The sequence below is a fragment of the Pteronotus mesoamericanus genome, unplaced genomic scaffold (genome assembly GCF_021234165.1).
Source record: "Pteronotus mesoamericanus isolate MK-2021 breed Mesoamerican mustached bat unplaced genomic scaffold, CSHL_Meso_final contig_702, whole genome shotgun sequence".
NCBI lineage: Eukaryota > Metazoa > Chordata > Mammalia > Chiroptera > Mormoopidae > Pteronotus > Pteronotus mesoamericanus.
The window spans coordinates 5,088,098-5,109,760 of NW_026555239.1; the positions used below are offsets into that span (position 1 = coordinate 5,088,098).

The following is a 21,663-nucleotide window of genomic DNA, read 5'->3' on the forward strand; positions in this document are numbered from 1 at the left end:
TATGTCAAAGCACTGAGAAAATGATCAAAATGGAAGAACATTGTAAGTCAGAATTAGGAACTCAGGAAGTAACTTCATATCAAAGCAAAAAGCAATTTCCAAAACATACTGAAAGGAAAGACACAAAAGGATAGTGACTGCAATGGATAGAAACGCTCCAGATAGTTTAAGTCCTTGAGTTCATACCGATATTGAAATCATCCATTGGTAACCTCTGGATGATGATAGACAGCTAGTTTGTTATCCTGAAAACTGGTCAATAGTAGGGAAGAATCCAGTGTTGATCTCCCTTTCCCTCTGTGAACTATACCCCCTGGAAACCAGATTGCATAGGAAGGGCAGCATCTTGTTACTGAAGTTTTCCAACCAATAAACGAAACAGATACAGCAGAGTCAGCTGACCAGCGTTCTGCAGCCCCTGACAAATCGGTGGGTCTTGGCTCTGACGGCACAGGACAGACCAGACATCACGTGTGCCCTGATGGAAGACATGCCACCAACTGTCACCTGGCCGACGGGACCGGGCTGCCTCTGGCAGGGTCTGGGTCAGTTGCCGGTGGGCAGGCCGCGCCCGGGAGGGGAAGGCGCTGAGCTGCATGGCGAGCGCACAGGCGGCGAGCGCACAGGCGGCGAGCCCGGACATGGGGAGGGCTCCGGCCCTCGTGCCGTTCCTTAGCAGACACAATGTGGAAAGCGGGGAGGATGGAGAGGAAACCCATAGGTTATGAAGGGCTAAAAAGACGTAACAAAAGAATTGTAACGGGCAAGTCTAAATGATTGTGCCCTAAGAGGCACACTTGTCTGATAGAAACTGTAAAGAAACCCAGGGAAGCCGTTGCCGGGAGGCTGGGGGCAGGGGCTGTGGTAGGGGTGCCGGAGGGGTCGGCCTGGCCACGGGAAGGGCCTCAGGGGGCTGGCGACTCTCTCTTTCTTGACCTGAGTGGTAATTATAAAGGCATTTGCCATATAATACTTACTAAATATAGCTTTGTTTAGTGCAGCATTTGCATTTTATTTGATGATAAAAAGGTTTGAAAAGTATACCTAGCACAAGGCCTGGAATGTAGACCTGTAGCAAACTACACCTTTTCTTCCCCCTCCCTGCCTGTGATATGACGCTGTAGACCTGACTTTTTTGTGCTGAGCACAGAGCTGGGCACTTCGCATACGACCCGCGCGACGCCCCGACGGAGGGCCCCGGGGAGGCGGGGCCCCCTTGGTGAGCCGGTGCCTGGCATCTGCGGGCGCTCAGACTTGCTGAGCAAGTGAGTGCACGTGTTCGCTGCTGCGCAAATGAGCTTGGTTCGCACAGTCGGCAAATGGCAAAGCCTCCCTTATCCACGGCCAGGGAGATGGAAGCTGGGGCGCGTCTCTGGCCCTTGGGTGCTGGTCCAGTTTGCAGGAGGGGCCCTGAGGCCTCCCCATGGGCAGCCAGGCTGTGGAGGCCACTGGTTCCCGGGGAGCCATCGTGGGCCGGGCGGCCTGGGCGGCCTGCGCTCCTCCCTGGGCCCTGCCTCTGCGGGAGTGCCGGGTCCGGCTTTCCCACCTCCTGTGCTCTGGTTCCCCTCAGGCCCCACCAGGACAAGACAGACACCATCCGCTGCATCAAGTCCTGCCGCCCCAATGACGTCTCCTGCATGTTGGACCCCGTGCACACCATCTCCCACACTGTTGTCTCGCTGTCCACCTTCCGCGAGTTCACCCGCCCAGAAGGTGAGTGGGGTCCCCCACAGCTCGGAGTTGGCTCAGGGGTCCCAGGGGAGGCCAAGCCACTGTCTAGGGAGGCTGCCTTCGAGGCAGCCACTCCTGCGTAAGATGTGGGCTTGGGGTGTGAAATGTAGCCCTTCCCCAACGCAAACCTCTCCTCTGGTCCCCAGACTGTGTGACAGCGCGTGGCCCACCCCGGGGCTCAGGGTCTCTTATGGGTTAGTCATTCAGCAAATAGTGGTTAAGCGTTGACCCTATACCAAGCGCTGGGGAATCTGGGAGGGCCTCCAGGAGGCAGTGGCTTCTACTCTGGGTCCTGAGTGGTCCATAGGAGGCAATCGAGTGAACCAGGGAGCAGGGGGAGAGGGTGCCAAGCAGAGCAAGCAGAACGCGTCTGGGAAGGTCTGGAGGCAAGTGTGGAGTCGTGGACGTCTGAGGAACTAAGCCTGGTTTTTCTGGCTGGAGCAGCAGAGGCTTCGTGAGACATGAGTTGAAGGATACGTGAGACCCTGGCAGGAGCTCACCATCACCCTGGACGCCCAGGCACAGGCGGACTGGAGGGGTAGACTGGATGCAGGGAGCCCAGGAGCAAAGGGCTCAGCGCTCCCGTGCCCACCCCCCTGTGGGGAGCTCCTGGCCTGCCCTGGAGACCCGTGTGTCAGCGCTGTCGCTGCGTGGGGCTGGGGGCGGCCTGTGCGCCGTGCCCGCAGGGGCTGTGGCCGGGGTCCTGCACGGGGCAGGCCAGGAGCTCCCCACAGCAGGGTGGGCGCGGGAGCGCTGACCCCTTTGCTCCTGGGTTCCCTGCACCTTGCTTTGGGCGGTGCAACCCCCACCCATGCCAGCGCTGGTGTGGTCTCCATCCACCCCCTTCCTCTTCGCAGTCTTCATCCCTGGCCTTCGGAGGAGCTGGCTGAGCTTGTCACTCCACGAACACACACCACGCCTCCCGTGGGTCGGGCCCAGGGCCACCCTGTGGGGTCCGGGGGATGAGCACGGGCCCTCAGCCCCTCCCGGGGAGGACAGTTCAGCCGGCACAACCGCGCCCTGTGCTTCCGCCTGGCAGGTCCCACCGGGGGTGCAGGGCACATGCCAGAGCTTAAAGCCTGGCCGCGGGGGCAACGAGGGCAAGAGAGGCCCCGAGGACACAGGTGCGGAAGGGCGGCCAGCCAGCCTCCAACCCACTGCCTTGCTCCGGGGAGGCGCAGGACCTTTGCAGGGTAGGATAGACCTGGGTCGGAGAAGGTCGCTGCCTGGTGTTTGTCTCGAGCCAAACGACGGGTTCCACTCAACCACAGGCAAATCCTTCCCGGGGCGCCAACGGCCTCTTCCGTGCTGGTCAAAGTTGGTTCCACAGGGAGCTGGCCATGGCTAGAGACACCTGTGCCCATCTTGGGCCCAGGAAACCCAGACCTTGGCCTTTGGTGTTGAAAGGACCCTTAGTAGGCACAGGCCAGCTGCCTCCTTCCCTTTACCAATGAGGAAACTGAGACCCCCAAGAGGGGACGCCCTCAAGATGGCCCAGAGCCAGGGGACAGTTGGGGCCTTGTGCTCCAGCCCAGGGTAGCTGCCCCGCTCCCTAAGCCAGGCGGTCTGGGAGATGGACAAGCCAGCCAACGGCCTGGCCCACCCACGTCACCATGGGCAGGAGGCCAGCCTGCTCCCTTGCCCTTCCTGACCTGTCTCCCATTGTCCCCTTGTGCACCTGCCGTCCCTGTCTTCCCAGCTGCATGAAGATTCATGGCTAATTACTAGTTACTTTTTAGTGCTGGCTCTGTTGCCGATTAGCTCCTGACCTCATAAAAGAGCCAAAAATCTCTCCAGGCCGCTGTTTCCCTGTTGGTAGGAAGGGGGGTTGGGCTATGACCTATGGGTCCTCAGGGCCCGCCCACTTCTACATGCAGGGGGTCCTGTTACCGCGTGAGGGCTTGCTGCCCAGTGGGCCTGGAAGCCAACGCTAGGGCACTGGCTCGGAGAAAGGAAAGAGCTCTTATCTGTGAGCTCAGCTGCAGGGGGACGGGAGGCGGGGCTCCAGGGCCCCCCAGAGCCAGGGTTCGGGCGGGACCTAATGGGCTTCAGCACCAGCTCTTCCTGGACAAAAGAGCCCTGGCTTCTGAGAGGGTTCCGGCCCTCAGGTTCTAGTCCCCATGAACCTTAAGGGCCTATGAGTTGCTTGTGTGTAGGGTTCACGTGTTACTTATTGTGGAGTTCACGTGCTACTCGTGAGTGGTGTTCACGTGGTACTCATTAGTGGGATTCACGTGTTACTTATTGTGGAGTTCACGTGGTACTCGTGAGCGGTGTTCACCTGCTACTCATGAGTGGTTTTCAGGTGGTACTCGTGAGTGGGGTTCACGTGTTACTTATTATGGCGTTCACATGGTACTCGTGAGCGGTGTTCACCTACTCGTGAGTAGTGTTCACGTGGTACTCGTGAGCGGTGTTCACTTGCTACTCATGAGTGGTGTTCACGTGGTACTCGTGAGTGGGGTTCACGTGTTACTTATTGTGGAGTTCATGTGGTACTCGTGAGCGGTGTTCACCTGCTACTCGTGAGTGGGGTTCACGTGTAACTTACTGTGGAGGTCATGTGCTACTGATGAGCAGTCTTCACCTGCTGCTCGTGAGTGGGGTTCACGTGGTACTCGTGAGCGGTGTTTATAAGTATCCCTCACGCACAGAGCAAACTGGCTCTGGGTTTAGCTCTAGAGAGGACGGGCCAGGCGGAGCTCGTTCTCAGTTCTGGCTCCTCGCGTGGGGCGCGCAGGACCGAGGGCAGGCCGAGACCCTTGCTGCGCCCTTGCCCACACCTTGCCGCCCGCTCGCAGAGATCATCTTTGTCCGGGCCATCACACCAGCCTACCCCGCCAACCACGCTGACATCATCTTCGACATCACGGAAGGGAACCTGCGGGACTCCTTCGATATCGTCAAGCGCTACATGGACGGCATGACCGTGGGTGAGTGGCCCGGGACGTGCGGGTCTGCCCTGACGCCCTCTCCTCCTCCCAGCCCATTGTACCAATCGGGCGGGCAAACCTCTCGGGACCAGCCCAACTCCTCCCTGAGTCCTCTTCCCAAATCTGAGCTCGCTCTTGCCTCAGGGTTCAGCTGGAACCTCGAGTCCCCGCAGCCAATCCCCACGCACAGGGGCGCCCGGGGTGGCAGAGCCTGTCTGGGACCCACCTCAGCTGAACCACCAGTTCTCCAGACGACCCCATGGGCCCCAGGCTCCCCCTCTGCCCGCCCCACTAGTGGGTGGGTAACTAGACCTCTGCACCTCACGGCCATAAATTCCAGACAAGATCACCGGGCGAAGCGCTGGTCCTCGGGCTCAGCACAGCCCCCTGCTCCTTGGAGCTAACGCGGCTCTGTTCTCGTGGCGCGATGCCGGGACGGCCAGACGAGGCGCAGAGGACCTGCGCGCCGGTCTCGCCCCAGAACCGGCCTGCCTCGCTCACGGCCAGTCGTCCCCTTCCGTGGGTCAGTCCTTCAGGAAACAGAGCTTGGTTGTGGAGTGCGCGTAGGCGCAGCCGCCTGGCGGTGGGGCCTGCTGGAGGCCAGCGCCCTGGGCGCACCGGGCGGGCGGGGAGAGCGACGGCAGCGCGGGCTGTGGCAGCTGAGCTCAGGCCTCAGCGAGGACGGAGGGGAAAGGCGCCGTGTGAGTCCGGGGAGCTGGTGTGCAGTCTCTCCCCGAAACTGTCTCACTGCCGAGTTCAGGCTCCCGGGGCCTGAGGCTCACAGCTGCCCTTTTGGACTTAGATTTAGACTCTGAACGTTTCCAAAAAAGCTGAGTGACCAAGGGCCGGGCCCTGGCCTCCCCTGGGCCTCCATTTGCTCACCGTGGTCTCCTGGGCCCCGTGGTCTTGCCCCGGGACGGCGTCCGGGCTGGTGGGCCCAGCAGAGCGTTTTGGAGCGTGGCCTCCAGGTGGTGCTGTTGGACCTCAAAACCCGCATCTGTGAAGCCCAAACCCGACCACGCTTCAACTGGCAGCTGGAGACAGGGGATCGTTATTCCCGTTGCCAAAGGGCCATTTATAGCAACTTTACAAGCTCTTAAATGGGTTTCCGTGTTGTAAACACGACTGAGTCACTGGGGGACCCCCCACCCCCAGCCACCGCCTCCGCTCGTTGGCAACAGGAATAATTAGTTAATTACGATTAATGCTACAGGAGCCCTCCCTGGGAGCCCGAGGGGAGGGCACGCGGTGTGGTGGTTAGCGTCCTGAAACGAGCAGCTTGCCCTGGAGTCCCTGCCCACGCGGTCCTCAGTTTCCCCATTGTTAGAGACCCTTTAGGGCCTTCAGGCACCTGGAGATGAGGATAGGCGGGAGGACGTAGGGGGTCAGGGTCTGTGTGGCGGGGTAGGGCCAGGGTGAGCCTCCAGAGGACGCATAGAAGCCCGCCTGGTGCCAGCAGGGGGCTGTGGAACGGCCGCCCCGGGGGTAATTCACAGCGCGGGGAACCTGGGGTGGGACTCCAGCCTCCTGGAGCCCCCTGCACTGGGCCCTTGCCGGGCTGTAGATGCAGAGTCGGGCGAATACCACGCGGGCATTGCCCCTAGGGCCCCCCGTTCCAGTGGGGCGGGGGGCGGGTCATGGAAATACGGCACTGAAGCAGGCGTGCACAGGGACAAGGGCACGTCCCCATGGCCTGCGAGGGCTCTGTGGGGGCAGTGGGGGGTTCCCTGTAGTATTTGGGCCTTCAGCTCCCAGCAAAGTCCTCCCTGCAGCGACCCAAGCTAGAAGGTTGGGCAGCCACTGGCCCGGCCCAGATCCAGGGCGAGCCAGCACGTTTTTTAGCAGCATCCATACGCTAAACAGAACCAACCTGGGAGGTCCTCTTTCTTGGCTTCCCATCCACTGGGGCAGAAAATCCGCATGTCAGGGCCTCCTGGCACCCATCTCTGCTCCAGGGGAAACTGAGGCCCACAGGGGCAAGGGTGCTTGCTGGTCGTCTCACAGCGACTCGGGCTGGGGGCAGTGGCGGAGGGTAGGCACGGAACAGAGCTCTGGGGGTGTGAGGCGACCACCGGTGCCACCCCCGCTTCCTGGGAATGGAATGTGGGCAAGGCCGCAGGGCTGGGCGGCTGCCGCTCACTGTGCTTGGTCACGCGTGCCCTGGTCTGTGGAATTCCAGCTGGGGCTGCGGGCAGAGGGCCCTGGTGGCCTAGGGAATGTTTCCTGCCTGTAGTCCTGCTTCTTCCACATCTCAGTGTGTGCTGGACATTTGTAGGGTTTGGCTCCTGGCATTTGCTAATGTCACCTCCCGGGGGAGGACGCAGGCCAGAGGGACAAGGCCTCACTGGCTGGACCCGGGCCATGTTTCTGGGTGGGCTCTCTTCTCTATGCCCACTAGTTGCTGTCTTGTTTCTCTGCTGGGGTCCCTTCTCTCAGTTCCCTGCCCCACCTCTTCTGTCCCAAGTGCCTTCTGTGCCCCCCACCCCCGACGCAGGCTTCTGGGCCCCTGGGGGTAGCCGCTGGCACCGGCTGGGCTCGGTCATGGGTGTGGCGCCGCAGCCCCGGGGCTTGTCCGCCTGCGATCGATGGCTCTGCCCTGGACTCGAGCCCAGCATGAGCGCCTGGGAACCACGGCCCAGCACCTTCACCCCCTGTCCTGCTCGGTCCCCACAAATACCTCCAGGGATGGGTGCGGCTGTCTATCCTGGGCAAAGAAGGGACCCAAGTAAGTGACTTCCCAAGGCTGAGCAACTGAAAAACTGCGGGCCGTTCCTCATTCCAGGCAACGTCTTTGGCAGAAACCCTTTGTCAGGGGAGAAGTGGGGAGTGTGCTCAGGGCGAGGGGAGGGGGGCTCTCGTCCCTATGAGAACCGGCTGTGGCACCCAGGAAGGGACACCTGACTAGTCACAGGCATTGCCTGAACGCCTGCCCTCGCTGGGCCACGCCCTGTGTGGACACTGGGACTGGGGTCAGGAAGGCAGGCTTCCTGGAAGAGGTGAGGTCTGAGCTGACTGTCGCTGTACGTGAAGGAGCAGCTAAACACTTAATCAGCGCTGGGAGCAGGTGTTTTGTCACTGCCGCAACTCCGTGACATGGGGGATGGGGTCATCCCAACAGGTCAAGGAGCAAGGGCCAGGGAGGGCAGAGGCTTGCCCGAGGGCACTCCGGGCGGGGCGCGTGATGGGCAGAGCAGGCCGAGAGCCTGGTTCTCCCACCACGCCCAGAGCTGGAGCCCCCGGGCACTGGCGCTGCTTGGGCAAGGCCGCTGAGAGTGCAGGCGTCCCAGGGGAAAAACGAGAGGGCGAGCCCCCGGGACCCGGAGGCCGCTGTGTCCACTCTCCCCCCAGGTAACAAGAGAAGGTGCCCCGAGTTGCCTAAGGACCTAAAAATGCCAGGCCTTCCCCTGCGTGTCCTCCGAGGCCCGGGCGGCTGTGGAGCAGGGCGCAGCCTGCGGCCGCGGCCTCTCCCGGACGGCCGTCCCGTCGCATGTCGCATTCCTCCCCAGCCAGCTGTCAGGGGAGATGAAGGATGCGTTTTCAACCTGTGTGAAAACGCTCAATTCACGCCCGAGGGATCCCCGGGCCCCCTCAAAGCCCCCCTCACCCCGCTCCAAGCCCTTCGCTCCGCAGGGTGCTGGCTGTCATGGGGTGCTTGGGGAAGGGGGCGGGTGGGGGAGCCCTGGCTGCGATGGGCACGGGCCATGGTCGATCAGCCCCCAGTAACTGGGGGCCACCCTGGCTGGTCCTGAGTCCCAGCTGTCCGCCACCCTGCCTGCTCACCACGGCTGCTTGGAGAAAACTCTCTATACTGAGAGTCAGCTTTGCCAAAACTTGTTAACCTGCCAAAGCCAAGAGGAACTAGAATGAGGGCCCAGCTGAAGTCATTTTTTAGACTCACTGGGTTAATTTTGCATCCAGTTTGCCTAACCCTGGGGCCCGTGGGTACCCGGCAAGGTCCACTTTGCAGCTTCTTGCAAGTCAGACCCTCACGTCAGACGTGACGGGGGACCGAGCAGGCACAACGAGCCTTGTGACATCTGCCGTGTAGAGGGTGAGCCCTGTGTGCGTGGGGACTGTTCCCACCAGGCAGCGACATACAGTGCGCCGTCCAGCATTTACCGAAGGACACGTTCGCGTGGGCGCAGAGGGCCAGCAGCCTTCGGAGGCCCACTTCCACGGCCCCAGCAGGGCCGGCCCGGCGGCGCGCGGTGGGGCCGGGAGTTCGTGAACAGCCTCCTAAGGTGCTGTCCCGTTTTCGAGAGAAAACAGCTGTGTCCGGCCACGGGTGTGTGTTTGAGATTCATAAAATTCAACTGTATTGGAGGGTGTCCCTAATAAACTAAGAGTAGCCCCAGGACTTTAGCTGGTGAGATCCGCCAGCCCCAAAACAACCTGAAATAGACACGGCTCCTTGTCCTTTCCTGATAGTATTTTGTTATTTTGGTCTTCGCAGAATTCACAGGAAGGCACTGCCTTTATTAAAGCAAGTATGAGCACAGAACGAATCCATGTAGAGGGGCCTGAGGTGTTAGCTTTGGGCCGCCTCAGGTTTTTCACCAGCCTTTTCCCTTAAACTGTGCCATGCCCTTTCCAGCCTCAGGGCACGGACGCATCTGGGTTTCGTGTGGCTTCACCGCTGAGAGGAGTAGTGTCAGACCCAGCGGCTCCCCAGAGCCTCTCCCAGCACTGCCCCTCCCTCCCCCTGAGGACTGGCTGCTGGAGAAGGTCCACGAGGAGCTAACGCTGGCCCCACCAGCTCGCCTGTGGTCGGGCGCGGGGAGGGGACAGACCCAGGATGGGGGGAGGCCTGCAGGGCAGCGGGACTCATCGGTGAACCGGCCCCTCCCTTCCACGTCTGGTGAGCACCTACTGCGCCCTGGGCGATGGGGATACAGTGTCTGCCTCTCCGGGGCGTGTCCCCAGAGTGAGGGGAGAGCGCAGGTTGAGGGGTGCTGTGGGTGCAGAGCTGGGGCTGCCCCTGCCTGGCACGTCAGGGCAGGCTGCAGGGAGGCGGGGGCAGCCGAGCTGACCCGGTCCAGGCCCGGGGAAGGGGGAGCGGACGTTCCAGGACCTTGCCCTCCCTCGCATGGTGGTGGTGTGCACCTCATTCTCTGGACCCTGAAGACTTGAAGGGGGCTCCTTGCAGAAGGGGGGTGGCCGTGAAGCTGCAAGGTGCCCCCTCCCACAGGAATCATGGAAGGAGTGGCGACCCAGGCCTTGCTCAGGTCTTCGACTTAGGCACCAGCACAGGTCAGCAGCTCCCAACTAACATCCCAAAGTCCAGACACAGTGACTCTTGTTGCTCTCCTCCCCGACCCAGGGACCTTGCCTGCCCAGTGCCAGACGCTGGCTGGGCATCCACTCCAGTGACAGCACACGCCAGCTCTCCTCCGCCCCCTCCCCGGGTCCCGCTGAGTCCTGTGCTTTGCCAGGACTCTGCCGCCCCCTTACCTACCCTGCCCGGCCATCCACGAAGCGCTCTGAGCTCCTGAGGGCCTGGCCCGGGGTGGCTATGGGGAGGCTGATGTTGGAAGACACACATCCCGCACCCCCGGGAGTTTCCAGACCCATCGAAACCCTCGCAACAGGGAGGCAGCCCAGCTGGCCTCACGGAGCAGTCCAGGGAGGCTTGTTGGAAGAGGTAACACAAGTATTGGGTCCTGGCGGCCGCACAGGAGTGAGGTCAGCCAGGCAGAGGCACTCTGGGCCCAGGGGCAGCGGGATGAGAAGGCAGAGAGGTGGGACGGGTCCCCAGGGCACCGGGGATGGGGCGAGCACAGGCTAGCAGGGCCCCGGGGCTGGAGTCTAAGGGCCGAACGCCGGCAGGCTGGGAGGGGGCAGGGCCTGGAAGGCGCCTCTTGACTCTCGCGCGCGGGGCCGCACCTCGTTGCTCAGACGTGGGCTGGCAGAAGGGAGGCCAGGCTGGGCAGGGCGCGCTCTGGGGAGCCTGCCTTCATCATAACCTGCAAATCGGGACAGAAATCCCGGCCCCGCTCCGTTTTGTGAGCTTGTCTCCGGGAAAGCCCTCGGTCTGCCTTGGTGTGTGCGTGGGGGCGGCTGTGGGGAGTGTGTGTAGGGCGAGTGTGAGCACACAGTGGGGGGTGCGTAGGGGTGGCTGCAGGGGCACATGGGGTTGTGTGTACGCACACAGGGGGTCTCATTTGAGATGTTTCCTAGTCGCTGGCGTGGAGAAATGATGGCCCTAGAGCACCATCCTGGGCCCCGGGCTGAAGATTCTGCTCACAGCCCCCGGGGGGCCACCGGGCCACCGGGCCACCTGGTGTCCCGCGTGCGTGCACTCACCCCGTGCACAGAGCCCTCGCAGGTGTTCCGCGGTTACTACTCCAGGGCCGCTGAGCTGGCATCCCCGCTCATGTAAGGAAGACTGAAGGGCTGGGTTGGGGTCCCACAGCCACGGGTGGCACGCGGGTGCGCAGGACCCACATGCGTTCTCGGTCACTCCCCAGGCGGCTGTGGGGGCCCCCGGGTCCCCTGAGGGAACTGAGGGTTCCTATCCTCAGCTCCGGCATGGGCCCCGCTGGCCAGGCACAGTGGCAGCCCGTCCTGTACCCAGGAAGGTCCTAATGAGCGGACGGTCAGAGTTGTCCAGCTCCCCTCAGGGGGCAGTTGCCTGCCTTAGGTTTAGGAGAGACGTGCCCTAATTACAGACGCCAATTAATGCAATTAGAGGGCACCGATTACGTGGAAGCTCCTAGCAGAGCCTGGCGCACAGCAGGCTCACGAGTGCCGATACTCATCGGACCCTGAACCTTCTCCCTGGAAAGGGACCCAACAGGTCCCACTTCCAAAGCTGTCCGTGCTGGAGGTGATGTGGGACCTTGCAATGGGACTGGGGTGCTGACCCCCTCTTACGGACGGTGTCTCAGCCCCTCTTAAAGGGAACTGACCTCTTAATTTTGAAGTAACATTCTAAATTCTGAGTGTGAGTGAGAATAGATGGTTATTCTATTTCCGTTTTATCAGTGGCTGGGGCAGCTGTTTGGGGACCAAACGTGGCCAGGTCTTCTGTGGCTAAAGCCCAAGTCCTTAGGGTAAAACCTCCTGGGCTTGAATCCTGATTCTTTCTTCTAGCTGTGTGACCTCAGGTAGGCCACATAACCTCTCTGAGCCTCCGTGTTCCTCCCCAGCAAAACTGCCGAAGCAAGTGTGCCGGGTTCAGAGGCTCGGAGGGGCATGTGCAACTGTAACACAACAGGGAGGTTGTGGGGGCCCTGGGGGGGCGTGTGGACAGGTGAGCCCCCAGTGAGGAGTAGAGGGTTGGGAGCTGGGAGTCCCGAGCGCGAAGCACTGAGGACAGCCAGACTGTCCGCCCCGAAGTGGCTCCAGCTCCCCAGGAGCAATGTCATAGGCACGTCCTGTGGTCTGGTTGGCTCGTCAGGCCCAGCCTGCCGTGGATGGCGGAGCCCGTGCGCCCAGGTCCCGTCACCCTCAAATTACCTCAGTCAGTCGACAGGGACATCCCGGCTTCCCACTCCCTGCCACGCCCTGCGCTGGGTGCTAGGGAACCGCCTTCTGTCCAAGCCACGGGTCCTGCTTTTGAAAAGCAGCCTCCCTGGGGTCCCTGAGTCCCTGCCGCTGCGCGGGCTTGGTTCCCAGGGAAGGCTTTTCCTGCCAGCATGGCGGGGACAGAGGTGAGGCGTGTGGCGGGGCTGCTGTGCATAGTGGGGGACGCGGGGCCCGTGCGCAGCCTGGACACAGCAGCCCCACGCAGGGCCGAGAGGGTGGGCAGGCACCCGCCTCGCTGTGCCCAAGCCCCGGCTGGGCCCACGTCAGGGCAAAGCGCTTGTCGGCCCGGCCGCCAGCCTCCAGTCCCTCGGGCATCCCAGTGAGCAGGGCCCAGATCGCCGCTTTAAAGTCATTACCTCTTAAGGGGTTAAACCGGCGCTGCTGACCCTGTCCTGCAGCCTGACTCAAAGAGCTTGGCCCTGGATCAGCACACATTACGAACGAGATTCAGAAATTCTACCTAAAAACAACAGCGCGGCCGTCCCTGCCGGGTGATGAGTGACTGCCCATGTCCCGGCTTTCACAGCAAATCCCCGGGATTAGGCGCTTTCTCTTCTCCGGGAGGCACAGCCCCATCACCCTGGGGCCGCACCCTGGACGGCAGCCAAGCGGTTTCCAGGGCGACAGCCCAGCCGCCTCCAGGCCGGGATGGGCTGCAGCCTGACTTCTCCTGGAGGCTGGCGAGTCCCAGGGTGGTGGGGGGCGAGGGCAGGGGGCCCCTCGGGGGGAGGGTGATGGAGGACAGACTTTCCGTACCCCCTGTGCCAGGGCCCCTGGGTCGGAGATGGGGCCAAAGGGGCAGGCCCTGCCTCGAGCCGTGCCCGACACTTGGCCGCTCTGCAATGGCAGCCGCTTGGCCCTCCAAAGCCCCGTGAGACCACTCGGCCCCCAGCTTCACAGTCGCCGAAATTCCCAGGTCACCCCAGGTACACGGCTGGGCTCTGAGAGGACCCTGAGGGGCGCAGCCTCACTCTGGCGTGTGCCGAGAGCGGCACGTGGAGCGGCCTGTGCACATCTCCCTCCCGGGCTTCTCCTGGCCCTGTCTCTGTCCAGCCGGGATGATTTGCAACTCTCCCTGCTGCTGTTGGGCACCTTTTGGAAAGCCTTTGATATTGCCGGGCGCGTCCATAAATTACTCTATTTTAAAAATTGAAGTGTTTTAGCCAAATGGGAGTAGAGGCATGTTGTGCAAAATTAGAAAAATAGTCTGAGGACATGAATCTTCTGATGGTCTCGCCTGACAGCCATAAATACAGAAGGGACCCAGACACCCGCTGTCACGCGCTGTCACGAAGTGTGCTTCCTGCGGCCTGGACGTCAGTGTTCGCTGGCAGATTCCGCCGGGGTCCATCTGTGATCCAGGCAGGAGCCCCAAGTATCAGGTCCCGATCATCAGAGTAACAGCTAACCGTTCAGTGTCCCTTGCTTTGTGGCAGCCACTCTTCCAGGACGTTGCATATGCTCCTCAGCAACCCCAGGGCTGTCCCCATTCTCCAGGTAGGAAACTGAGGCACGAGGTGGTTCCAGGTTCCCATGGCGTGACTCGGGAATGTGTACAGCAGGTTAGGACTCGATGTGGGTTCCTGCTGTCGTGACCTTCCTGTGTGACCCTGGGCAGGGCAGGGTTCTACTGTTTGAGGTCCAGCCCAGTTCGGAAATTTCTCTGCATTTCCCTGCATGTCTGAGCCCCTCCCCCACCTTCAAAGGTCACTCCACAAAGTCCTTGGTGAAGCTTCCGGGAGCGCCCGGCGCCCTGTCGTGGGGGCGCGCTCTCCCTCGCTCTGCCCAGGTCCCTGTGCTCACCTTCGCCAGCCGCCTCCACGCCCGCCTTCCCGGGGCTGAGCATGACCTGAGCGCCCAGCCCAGCTCCCGCACAGAGCAAGTGTTGTTGCTTGTCAGGTGAGTCCAGACGAGAAGGTGCTGGCTCCGACCAGCAGGCGTGGTATTTGGGGTGCGCGCTCTGCACTCCCCAGCCTCGTGCCTCTTAATCCCTTGGGTCCTTAATTGCCTTTGAAGAAGCAGGTGGTGTGACCTTATCCCTCGGGGGTCAGAGAGCAGACCCGTGTGTTTCCTGTGTGCCCAGGCCCTTAGTTCTAAGTCCAGTCCAGTCGCCAAGTCCCCACCCTCCCAGGGCCCCTGGTCATCTGGGGGGCGGGTAAGAGGTCAGCCCGGCAGGAGCAGGAGCGCGGCGTGTGCTGAGGAACAGGGCAGAGGGTCCGAGTCCAGGAGCGCCTCGCCTGCTGTGACCTGGCGGGCTGGGGCAACGGGACAGATGTTCCCACAGCCACAGGCCGTCCTCCAGCGACAGCAGGAGGGTAGGGTATGTGACTGGCAGGACGGAGGTGGCGAGGCCTGACCTGGGGTGGGCCGGGGTGGGATGGGGCGCGGAGCGGAGGTTGGAGGAACTGTTAAAACTAGAATTCCTGAGCCTTGTAGGACAGCGCTTGAGGGCTGGAAGCTGGGCCCCACTGAGGGTGCCTTGGAGCCCTCGGGGGCTGGCCGCAGGGCATGGGTTGGGCGGGGGAAGGGGCTAGGGGGTGAGCTGCCCACGGGGGAGCATCTGGAGGGGTCTGGGTGGGCTGACGAGTTTGGGGATGGGATGGGGAGGGACCCTGGCAGCTGGGCGGGTGGTGTCTGATCCAGGCAGAGGGGGAGAAATCCCCGCATGGTCAGTCATAGTCTTGGTCAACTCAGTAAAAGTGGGTGCACCCGACGGCACCTCCCTCCCAGAACCCGGCCCAGGCCGCGCTCTGTGGGGCCAGGGCCCAGGAGCTGGGCTCAGGGGCTGGTTTGCTGGCTCCCTGGGGCTCAGAACTCAATTCACTGTGTGTTTCCTCCTCCATGAACCACGGACGAGGGGGGGTGGCAAGGAGGGGGACAGATGCAGGCAGGAGGGGTCTCCATAGCAACAAAGCACCAGAGAGAGATGTTCATGACTGGTCAGGGAAGGGGAGCATTCTGTGCAAGGCTGACACGTTGTCTGTCTGCTGAAGGGGACACGCGGACTCGGGGGCCGACCCCCACGCGGCCCCCTGCTGCGGCCCCGGCCGAGCTGTCTGGTTTCGCTCCCGGGAGACCTGCGCAGGGAGCACATTTATACTAATCAGAAAATACGGATGATGAGTTTCACTGGGACACGTTGACTGACAGCTGGTATTTTAAATATGCAGCCCAGGCACCTGTCCCCCTTCTCGCCAAGCTCCCACCTGGGCGCTTTTCAGGGCGGGAAGTGGAGCCGGGCTTTGGGAACTGGGTTCCTTCACCGGCGGTTACTGGCAGGATGACTCCGTCAGTCCTTCCCACCACAGTTGCTGGGATTGAGGACTCGGCCCAGGGCAGTGTGTTCTGGAAGGTTCCCCCACATCGCGTTGCACTGAGAGGCGGGAGAAGCAGCGGGGTGCAGAGCGGGGCTTTGGGGTTAGCCCCTTCTGGGCAGAATCCATGCCCCCGTGTCTGTGTGGCCTGGACGTCGGCGCCCAGAGCCGCCCTGCCCTTCAGGGAGGGTCATGCCTGTCACGCCCTCACAGGGCAGTGGCGGGTGCCTGGGGCCCGCCCGTACTTGAGTGTTTTGCTTTGAAAAGACGGACAGCATTTCTTCATGTTCTTGGTAGCTTGTCTGTGCCTTCGGTCCGAACCTGCAGGGATTGTTGTTTCTATCAAGGACAGTGCCCTGAGGTCACGTAGCGGTTCGCTGCTTCCTGGCTGGCCATCATGGTTGAGTTTAGCAAGACCGTGTGGGTCTCTGAGCTCCTAGGGCCGCCGTTGCAGCACCTTGTCCCCGCAGGCCCACGGTCCACCCTCCTCCCTGCTCGTGGCTCTGCGTGCCTGCTGCCTAGGCCAGGCAGGGGGGCTTGGTGCCCATCGGCGGCCTTTCTCCCTCCCGGTGGGGAGCACTGAAAACCCAGTGACCTTTGGCTGTCGTCCACCCTTCCCCAACACTTTCATTTCCAGGTGATAATTTTCAATCTTATAAAGTGTACTTAATGCGTTGATCATCAGCTCGTTCATTTATTCAACTACTGGTTGAGCAACTCCTACATGTCAGGTACATAGTAAGACCAAGGACCTCTCGGGTCCCAAAACGAGAAATACAGACGTGACCAAGAGAGACCGTGCCGTTGGCCTCTGGCCTCACATGGCGCAGGGAGACGCGAGAACCAAGAAAGCTGTCAACTCTGACCTGATTTCAGGTAGTGGTGGCTTCTGACTCTTTCTACGATGTTAACATGTGGCTTCCTTACTGCTGCCTTTCCTAACTCACACCTTCGAAGAAGCAGAGTTGACTCTCACGGGCACGAGATGGCAGGCGGTCTCCTGAATCACTTACCTTTTTCGTTAAAATACCCTGACCGCTCTGTTCACGCCATGACTGTGTCAGCCAGCATCACAGGGCTTTCGAGTTGGAGCCGGAGCCTGAGAACAGACGATGACTTGTGCAAGGTCACCCAGGTGGTCAGGGAGGAGCCAACCCAGGAACCCCCGGCTGTGACTCCAGGTCCCTTTAGAAATAAGTGTCTCAGGCCACAGAGAGCCCGGTGGCTGATTTCCATCCTTTCAAACTGATGGACGGAGGTCAAGGGCAGCCGGAAGCAACAGGAGCCTGGGGATGGCTGCTGGGGCCCAGAGTCCAAGCCACAGACCCCAAGAGGTGACGGAGCTCCCCCGCGGGACCCGTGTGCTCTGTGTGCAGGCTCCCAGGTGCCCCGCACGTCAGCTGCAATTTACCAAGCAGAGACGAGACTGGAAGGTGAAGTGCCCGAGGGGGCCTGCATTTTTCAAAGGAGAAAAAAAAGGCTTAATTATATCTTTAAGAGGCACAGACACGCCGAGGAATACCAGCAGTGTCTGAGACCCGAAGCAGAAATGCCAACGACGAGGCTTTGGAAGATTAACACAGCTGAACTCAACGCCGCGGCCGTTTTTTCTGGGGGCTCTGGGAGGCTGGGGCGGTAATGGAAATGCCCTCTCCCTTCGTCCTGCATTTTGCTGCTAAAATGGTCGTTTCAGATAAAACTGCCCTCCCTCTGAGCCTTCTGCGCCTCCCTGTCCTTCAGGGCTAAGTTTCGTCTTCCTTTCTGGAGTGCGGGGTTCAAGGAAAGGTGGCCCTTCTTCCCTCTCACCTTCCTTCCCTTTCTCTCGCCGCCTCTCTTCCTCTGCCTTCGTTCCCCTCAATAATTATGACAGAGCTCCTGCCCCAGACCTGGGGACGGGACAGAGGCGAGCAGGATGGAGACCGTGCCCCTGAAATGGGAGCCGACTGTGAGGGTCTCCTGCCAGGGGCAGGTGTGGTGGGACAGCTGAGGGAGACCAGGCAGCAGGTGACACAAAGTGGGATGGGGGAGGCTTCGCAAATGAGGACAGAAGCGGTCAAGCTGGTCCCTAGTCGCCTGGCACTTCATGGCTGTGGAATCTGGTGGACAGAGGGAATCAGACCCCCGTGGGGGCTTCCGGATGTTTGCGACCCTGTGGGAGGGCGGCGGCGGTTCTGAAAGAGCAACGGTCTCGATTCGGTGGCGCGGAGGAGACCAGGAGACTGCAGACCCAGATTCCCGTTCTGTGAGGGGTGCGGCCCGCGCAGTCTGTCCTCTGCCACTGCCCAGCCTCATGGGCCTGTCCCCATGCTGCTGGGGCTCGTACCGGTCCTTCCCGCTTCCCAGCTTCGACTGGGTCCTCAAAGCGCAGCTGAAAGCCCGCTCCGCCGGAGCAGCGATCTCCAACCGGAGCTGCGAGAAGTCCTAAAACACGCCCTACCTGAGTGCCGAGTCGGGGCGCTGACCCCTTCCCCTTAGACTGCCAAATACAAAAAACGGCAGCCGCCAACACAACACCGGCCATCCCGTGTGAATGAATCAAAATGCCTATTGTTTTGGTCAGACCGGCAAAAAATCTCTTTTGGTGAGCCGCAGAATGCCGTGAGATGACAACTTTGAAAATCGCTGCTCTGTCAAATATTCCTTAAACCTCCCCTTGGGTGGGTGGGCTGTGAAGGAAGACGTGGTACCAGGAGGAAGCCAAGGATCAGCCAGGGCGGCCACATGAGGGGGAATGGAAGCCTGAACTAGACTGGTTCCGCCAAACCAGGGCTCAGGGCGGTGTGGCTACGCAGAGCTGGCACTGCTGGTCGCTGAGTGGGCGTGGCCTGGGAGAGGGCCGGGGCTTGGCTGGGGTTACGGGTCCAGCTTGAGGTCAGAGGGGAGGGAAGGAAGGCACAGCCCCCAGCACCTGCTGTGTGTACGCACAGGATTTCTTTAGTCTTTGCAGCGAGCCTGTTTGTTCCACCCAAAGCCTTTTTTTTCAACACAGATTCTAAGAAAACCAGGCTCTGAGTGTGACCTGCATCAGAAATTCAGCCTGGCGCCGGCACTGTCCCCTCTGAGTGCCCGTCGCTGCCTTCTGCGACCCCTTCCCTTTGTCTCACCGCTTAGCTGTTTACAGCCTGAACGGCGCGCCCCGCCCCTGCGCGGAGTGTGGCCGGTCGGAGAAGCTAAACGCCAGGCGGTGCCCTAATGCGAGGTATTTCGATGCAGGCATTCTTACACGTTCGGTCAGTGTGTTCCTTTCTCCTAACACCTGACCATCAGTCCAGTGGTCTTGCTCTCGTTTTCAGCCAGGCAGGGACTCGGCCGGCCATGAACGGAAAGCCAGGGCCCACGTAGGCCCGCGCTGCTGAGGGAGGGGAGGGATGGTCCGCTGTTGGTGATGTTGAAGGTTGCTGTTTTGGAATCATTTCTCAGAAAAGGAAATTGAGGTTCAGAAAGCTTAACTAACTCCTCTGGGGCTGCATGGCTGTTCCCGGTCCCCGCGTGGGCTCGCTGCACTAGCGCTTTCCGTTTCCTCTCCGTCCCCAGACTGCGCCGCGCGAGGCCGGTCTGTCTGTACTCTGTGCTCACAGCGCCCGGTGCTGGGTGCACAGGCGGCCGGCAGCGCCTCTGGGTTTGAGCTTTCGATGCCATCGGAGCTCCCCCAGGCAGCAGGGAAGGTTTATTTAAGAGTGTGTGTAATACAATTTTTCTATTATGTGATATTTATATTTTATGTATAATGTATATCTTATACAGTAATATACAAATTACACATTTTATAAAATATAAATTTATAGATATTAAATATAAAATATATAGGTGTTTATATAAATTTAAAATACATTGTTATTTATATTTATTATGTAGTTATATCTATTTTGTACCTCTCATTATACTGTTTACACACAGTAATTACATGCTATGGTAAATATAGCAACACAGAAATGAGCGTGTAACCGGTTGCGGGGGATCCCCTGCCCCCTGCACCACTTCTCTGCCCTGAAATCAGTCTCCGCTTGCCCGGCCCCTCCCCTCCTTCAAGTTCCAGCCCCCGAGTCATGTGAATGCCCTTTCCTGCCCCTGAGACGTGTGAAGTCAGCAGGTAACAGAGGCCACTGAGGGGAGTGGGCATCGCCGTCGGCCTCAGACCTGGGGAGAGGAGGCGATGCTGATGGGGCACGGGGTTGTGCCTCCCGAGAGGCTGTGGGGAGCCCATCCTGACCGTGGCCCCGACTGCCTGGGGCGGGGCGGGTGGAAGGGGCCCGGTCATCAGAGCCGCTGGCAGACCAAGGGTGGTGACAAGCCTGCGTCTCCAGCCGAAAGCTGAACGTGTCCTTGGGCGTTCGCACGGGACAAAGCTGTGGTGTGTCATTGCCAAGCAGGGGCAGGGGGTGCTGGCACCCCACGAAAGCCTGCGCCTACCTCTCCATCAGCCCGGAAGCCCTGGTTTGCTTAGAAGAGCCTGGAATCACACCCAGGCTGCTGGGCCTTTCATTTCTGAAACATAAGCCCAGGGGGGAAGGGGGCACAGCGCACCCAGACTCGCCCCTGAGCGTGAACGGTGGTGGTCCCGGTCGGCGCCAGCTGCGGGGCCCAGGGCCTCCGTGACCCTGCAGTCTCCCCGAGGCTTCACTGCCCGCCCAGTGCACACGTCCTTAATCTGCGGTCGGCTGTTTAGGGGAGCCGGCCTGGCAACCGCAAGCGCGTACCACAAATGGTCGGTGCAGAGCCGCAGGTTCCCAGCTGGCTCTCGGGGAGCATCGGGCAGGCATGCGGGAGGCCACCTGCAGTGACTTCATGTTGGGAGCCTGGGCCCAGCCACAGAAGTTGTCCTCTGGTCCTACCAGAGAGCCGGCTGGTGAGCCTTTCCAGCACACCTTCCCCCCCATGACTGGGGCAGGTCCCACTCGGGAGGCAGGGGACAGAGAAGGGACCATGGAAGCTGTTATGCCTCAATGCTAAGAACTAACTTCCAAACGCCTTCTGCTCTCTCCCAGGTGTCGTCCGCCAAGTGCGGCCCATCGTGGGCCCGTCTCACGCCGTCCTGAAGCTGGAGATGAGCTACGTGGTCAGGGGCGTGGTATCCCACCGAAACATCGTCAACGTCCATATCTTTGTCTCTGAGTACTGGTTCTGAGGGCCAGTCCATGGCACAGCAACGTCTGCACCTCCAGGCCAAGTCATTGCTGCCAACGACTGTGCCCTGTCCCTGTTTATGCCACCCAGACACTTCTAGATTTTATGCATTTGATTGTAGTTTTAGGCTGACATGTATTAAGCTGGGCCAGATGAGTAAGTCTATCTGATGTGTTTTGGTGCTGAAATAATGAGTCCAATTACACGACTGTTTGGCCAAATGCCTTGCTCATTTTCTAATGCAAAGGTCACATTTTGTTGCCTTTACATTGCCTGTGGGCTGGGCATTGCTAAGGACCAAGGAAAGGCAGGCATTTTTCAGGGGCAACTACTCACAGTGCCAAGAAAAGACTAGTTTTTGCCCTGATTGTATTAAATTTGACATTTGGTACCTTCTTTGCCAGTCAGGTTTTGTAGGGCCAATTCTAGGGACACAGCTGTGTGGTCTAGCAGGCATGACACAATGGCCCACACAACACTTGGATGGTGACTTGCAGTCTGTTGAAATGGAAAATCCCCGTTGGTAAGGACACAGGCCGTTAGGTCGTGTGTGGCCTGTCTGTTGACCAGGAGAACGGCAAAGTTTTCCCCACTCCCTGCATCCGTCTTGTCTTACAGGTGGGAAAATAAACAGCTGTGTGCTTCTCGTAATGGCCTGTGCATGGGAGTCTCTCAAAAAAGGGGATCCCTGCTAGCAAAGGGCCCGGGAATGTCCCCTAGGGCCTCCTCAAAGACCCACCTGCTACCCAGGGCCTCCGGGCGGGGCCTGGCATGCCCACTGGGGAAGCGTCCTGCTCACACCACTTCTGGCACCGCACTCGCCCTCCAAGACACGTGCCTCAAGGACCAACTCCTCACCCATGTCTGGCCCTGCTGCACAAGCCACATGGCTCTGGCTTCTGCGACGGTCCCCTCCAGAAATCGCTAGAGAGCAGTAACGATTCTCTCCAGCATTAGAGGAGACCGCCAGGGTGCACCGAGTCCCCGTGCCCTTGGCAGGGGGCGCTTTGCATAGGCCGCCTGGCTGCCCGGCA

The 21,663-nt window shown here is 60.5% G+C and overlaps 1 protein-coding gene across 1 annotated transcript in view; it reads left to right on the forward strand.

The window, feature by feature from the left end:
* The window catches only part of FBLN1 (fibulin 1), a 66,013-nt gene extending 44,767 nt beyond the window's left edge, over positions 1-21,246 (forward strand). The window contains exons 15-17 of the mRNA XM_054582520.1: positions 1,571-1,713; positions 4,533-4,664; positions 20,491-21,246. Coding sequence (XP_054438495.1) covers positions 1,571-1,713; positions 4,533-4,664; positions 20,491-20,630 — 415 coding nt within the window. The 3' untranslated portion in view covers positions 20,631-21,246. The remainder of the gene's footprint in view (positions 1-1,570; positions 1,714-4,532; positions 4,665-20,490) is intronic.
* The last annotated feature ends 417 nt before the right edge of the window (positions 21,247-21,663 follow it).